Raw genomic sequence first — 5,102 nt, 5'->3', positions numbered from 1 at the left:
GGGGCGGGCCCACGCCAGCCCGGAAGAGACGCAGCACCGCGCATGCTCTTTCCTTTCCAGCCCCGGCCCCGGACCCTGCAGCCGCCGAGGTGAGTTTCTGTGGAGTTCGAGTTCCATCGGCTCCCATCCGGGCCATCTTGCCGCCTTAGCGGCTGCTCCTTCCCAGGATGCGGGCAGGGGGCCTCTCTCCCACTCGCCACACACCCATTTCTGAGTAGCGACAGGGGCTGGAGGTTTATTTTATGGGGTAGGGGGCCGCTGGTAGGCGAAGATTGTCCGAGGGAGAGGGGGAGGATGAAGGCAGTGCGTGGCGGAGACCTGCTAGGTGAGACTAGGGAGACAGTGTCCCGCCGACACCCTTTTTCCTTGGGGACAGGACTCCCCCGACTGCCTGCTTGCCTGGCACTGGAGCTCTACTTTGGGGGAGGTGTGGTAGGAAACGAGGGTGCGAAGGCCTTAGCCCTTCGGTTTGGGGTCTGCCGCCTTCAAGAAGCGGGGTTTTACTCCTCCGGGCCTTCCCTGTGTACTTTATGGTACAGCCGCGCGATTCCGCGCTGGGTACAGTCGCTGATGGCCTCCAGCTGCTCCCGATAATACAGGGTCTGCTCCTCTTACCCCGCCATCGACCTTTGTAATTGTGATAACTTAAGGAAGTTTGGCGCGAATGTGCACCACTATGCCGGTTTTGACATGCTGACAGCTTTTCCACCTGAATTGTTTTTGGGGATGGGGAGGGACGGAGCTGGCCTCTGCCGAATCTGTTCTGTGAAGCTGAGTCCTCCCACCGGCATGTTGCCTACGGTTTTTTGTGGGTGACTTTAGGGTCACGAACTTGATTACTGGGCCCCGGCCTCGTTACTCAGAAGTGCTCTTGACAGTCATCTCCTTTTTGCAGATGTTGATGCCTAAGAAGAACCGGATTGCCATTTACGAACTCCTTTTTAAGGAGGGAGTCATGGTGGCCAAGAAGGATGTCCACATGCCTAAGCACCCGGAGCTGGCAGACAAGAATGTACCCAACCTTCATGTCATGAAGGCCATGCAGGTAGGAGGGTGAGGAGGAAGACTGGGACGGGATGGAGGGATCTTCCCCCAACGTTCAAGGCAAGTTCCAAAGGGGAGGTCAGGACTTCCGGGGCTGCTTGCTAACTTGAAGGGCTGGGACTGGAGACTTGTCTAGGATGATCCAAGTTTCTACTTATGCCTTAACAGTAAGTTTTTTGCCTTACAGTCTCTCAAGTCCCGAGGCTACGTGAAGGAACAGTTTGCCTGGAGACATTTCTACTGGTACCTTACCAATGAGGGTATCCAGTATCTCCGTGATTACCTTCATCTGCCCCCGGAGATTGTGCCTGCCACCCTACGCCGTAGCCGTCCAGAGACTGGCAGGCCTCGGCCTAAAGGTATGGTGCCCAAACAAATGCCTTCAGCTATTTGAAGATAGTTTCTTTTGTGTAAGGGACAGAAGCATTCTTAGCTGGTGTCAGCTTTAGAGGGCTCTGGCCTGCAGGCATTTGGTCAAGTGCTAGAACCTTTGTCCCGTGACTTGGGACTTGGAATAGAACTAGACTCAGTTCTTCAGGCCATCCGTGAGATGGCCTTAAGCACAGATAGTCTGTCGCTTTCTTCACCCATACCTGTACAAACATCCAGACACATGTGGTACAGAACATTGAGTAACTTTTCCAGCAGAGTGTGTTGTACGCTTCCCAAAAAGTCCAAAGCAAAGCCATTTACCACCTTGAAAGAAACAAGAGTTTTGTAGTTTTCTTGCCAGCAGGGGAAAAATTAGAAACAGTGGAGTGGAGAACGGATGGCGTATACCACGATGTGAAAGGATACGCACGCATGTGTAGTGCGAGGAGAATTATCTTTCGATTCTTGAGATCATTGCTGGCTTACAGTTGCTTTTTTTTTTTTTTTTGAGACGGAGTCTTGCTCTGTTGCCCAGCCTGGGGTGCGGTGGTAAGCCACTGTGCCTGGCCTGTATTTTGTCTAGGTTATGGTTCTTTGTTACGAAACTGTAGGAGCTGCAGAGAGCATAGGTTGGAGTGACAAAATGCACAGATTCCTAAACGTGATCATCAGAGGGTCCAGGTTGCCCTGGAGAGTTACTTTATGGAGCTTAGGAATTTGTTAGGAAAGTTCCCCAAGGGATTCTGGTGATCAGGTAGACATCTGTTGCCAAGGCTGGAGTGCAGTGGTGCGATCTCAGCTTACTGCAACCTCCACCTCCCAGGTTCAGGCAGTTGTCCTGTCTCAGCCTCCTGAGAGTGGGATTATAGGCGTCCAGAACTATGCCCAGCTAATTTTTGGATTTTTAGTGGAGATGGGATTTCACTCTGTTGGCCAGGCTGGGCTCAAACTCCTGACCTCAGGTGATCCACCCACCTCAGCCTCCCAGAGTGCTGGGACTACAGGAGTTAGCCACCGTGCCCAGCCCATAATACGTCTTTTTAGCAAGAGTTGTCTACTACATCTTGGAATCTTCTGGGGGAAAAAAATGCCATTGCCTATCTGTGCTTGATATATTCTGATTTAGTTGGGCCTGACATTTATTTTTGCCACTCATTACATGATTTATTTCTGCTTTGAAAGCAGTTCATTCTGCCTGAGTGCAGTGGCTCATTCCTGTAATCCCAGCACTTTGGGAGGCCAAGGCAGGAGGACTACTTGAGTCCAGGAGTTTGAGATCAGCTAGGGCAGTATAGTGAGACCCGGTCTCTACAAAAAAATAAATTAGCCAGGCATGGTGGTGCACACCTGTGGTTGAGCCCAGGAACTCCAGGCTGCATTGAGCTGTGATTGGCCATTGCACTCACCCTGAGCAACAGAGCAAGACCCTGTCTCGAAAAAAAAAAGAGACATAGTTCATATTCTAATCACACAGACTCTAGGTAAGTTCCAAGGTAACTGGGTAGAGGAAATACTTGATTAAACAGTTACTTAATGTGTGTGTGTGTTTGTTTGTTTATATTCTGTCACCCAGGCTGGAGTACAGTGGTGCGATCCCAATTTACTGTAACCTCTGCCTCTCAGGTTCAAGTGATTCTCCTGCCTCAGCTTCCTGAGTAGCTGGGATCACAGGCGTACACCACCACACCTGGCTAATTTTTGTAATTTTAGTAGAGACAGGGTTTTACCATGTTGGCCAGGCTGTTCTTAAACTCCTGGCCTCAAGTGATCACCTGCCTTGGCCTCCCAAAGTGCTGGGATTACAGGCATGAGCCACTGTGCCTGGCCATTTATGATTTTTTTTGTTTGTTTGTTTTGAGACGGAGTCTCACTCTGTCGCCCAGGCGGGAATGCTGTGGGGCGATCTTGGCTCACTGCAAGCTCCGTCTCCTGAGTTCACGCCATTCTCCTGCCTCAGCCTCCTGAGTAGCTGGGACTACAAGCGCCTGCCACCGCGCCCAGCTAATTTTTTTGTATTTTTAGTAGAGACGGAGTTTCACCATGTTAACCAGGATGGTGTTGATCTCCTGACCTTGTGATCCGTCCGCCTCGGCCTCCCAAAGTGCTGGGATTACAGGCGTGAGCCACCGCACTGGCCTATGATAATTGTTTAAAGGTAGCTCTTAAAGTTTGTGCCTTAGGGTGTGGTGGCTCACAGCTGCAATCCCAGCACTTTTGGAGGCCAAGGTGGGAGGATCACATGAGGCCAGGAGTTCAAGACCAGCCTGTACAACATGGTGAAACCCTGTCACTACTAAAGATAACAACCAAAAATAAATAAATAAATAAATAACCTGGGCGTGGTGGCTCACGCCTATAATCACAGCACTTTGGGAGGCCAAGGCAGGCGGATCACTTGAGGTCAGGAGTTGGAGACCAGCCTGGCCAACAGATTGAAAGCCCCTTTCTACTAAAAATACAAAACTTAGCTGGGCATGGTGGCACGTGCCTGTAATTCCACCTACTCGGGAGGCTGAGGTGAGAGAACTGCTTGAACCCAGGAGGCAGAGGTTGCAGTGAGCTGAGATTGTGCCACCACACTCCAACCTGGGTGACAGAGCGAGAGTCCGTCTCAAAAAAAGATAATAATACAGTTTCCACCTTAATATGTATCCCACAGCCTAACAGGTATGTGAAGAAGCCCAGGAGGAACTAAAGGATTCTTGGTAACCCGTAGATTATGTACTTAATATTGGAGTTGGGACTTTCAGCTTAGGATGCTTCCTTTTCCATTTGCATATACTAACTAAGTTTTCCACTTAACGTGGGTCAGGTTCAGAAGTTTGGCTATTCAGATGTTCATAGAAATAGCTGGATGTCTAGATTGATCCAATAATTGGAAAATGGTTTTATGTTGAAACAAAATAGAAGCCTTTTTTTTTTTTTCTTCGCAGATTTGCAGCCACGATTGTCAATAAGTTTCTATGGAGAAATAATTGTTTCTAGCTGACGTTACAGGTTTAAGGAGTTCCTGTCCCCATTAACCCATCTTAACCAAGTGGTTGCTCAGTGAAAACTGGAGAGCAATGCCAGTTTTCTTGGCTTTAAGGGACAGAGTTCCCAGATTGCCCTATGTTCACAGTGTGTTTTGATTTACATAGGTCTGGAGGGTGAGCGACCTGCGAGACTCACAAGAGGGGAAGCTGACAGAGATACCTACAGACGGAGTGCTGTGCCACGTGAGTAAATGCATCACCTATATTAGGGGTGTTGGGGTGAAATATCTGGATTCTCACAGCTGGCTCTGGCTGGGTGGGGCTCAGCCCTTGATGATGACAAAATGACCAGAAAGATTCTTGGTTTAATTCTGCAGAGCATCAGAACAGCTGGAGTCCTTTGTGCTTCTTTCCTTATGCAGTGATTTCATAGATGAGAATTAGGAGGAAAGCCTTCTGAGTTAGGGACTGGAATTTTTTAAAAAACAAAACTCAGGCCAGGCTCAGTGGCTCATGTCTGTAATCCCAGCAGTTTGGTGGGGGTCGAAGTGGGCAGATTACTTGAAGTCAGGAGTTCGAGACCAGCCTGGCCAACATGATGAAACCCTGTCTCTACTAAAAATACAAAAATTAGGGTGGTGTGGTGGTGGGCGTCTGTAGTCCCAGCTGCTTAGGAGGCTGAGGCATGAGAATTGCTTAAACCTGGGAGGC

At 49.5% G+C, this 5,102-nt stretch overlaps 1 protein-coding gene across 9 annotated transcripts in view; it reads left to right on the top strand.

Annotated features, from left to right (window-relative positions):
- The window catches only part of LOC105544190 (40S ribosomal protein S10), an 8,562-nt gene continuing 3,460 nt past the window's right edge, over positions 1-5,102 (top strand). For 2 of the 9 annotated variants that reach the window (XM_011986523.1, XM_011986520.1), the window contains exons 1-4: positions 7-89; positions 896-1,045; positions 1,232-1,403; positions 4,557-4,634. In XM_011986523.1, the coding sequence (XP_011841913.1) occupies positions 896-1,045; positions 1,232-1,403; positions 4,557-4,634 (400 nt within the window). In that variant the 5' untranslated portion in view covers positions 7-89. Of the gene's footprint in view, positions 326-499; positions 559-878; positions 1,046-1,216; positions 1,404-4,556; positions 4,639-5,102 lie in introns of those variants that run through there. The other 7 variants (XM_011986525.1, XM_011986522.1, XM_011986526.1 and 4 more) reach the window with 7 other exon arrangements.

The sequence above is a fragment of the Mandrillus leucophaeus genome, unplaced genomic scaffold, assembly GCF_000951045.1.
Source record: "Mandrillus leucophaeus isolate KB7577 unplaced genomic scaffold, Mleu.le_1.0 Scaffold3, whole genome shotgun sequence".
Classification (NCBI taxonomy): Eukaryota; Metazoa; Chordata; class Mammalia; order Primates; family Cercopithecidae; genus Mandrillus; species Mandrillus leucophaeus.
The sequence above is the reverse complement of the archived record's forward strand: the minus strand, read 5'-3'. Positions and strand labels throughout refer to the sequence as shown.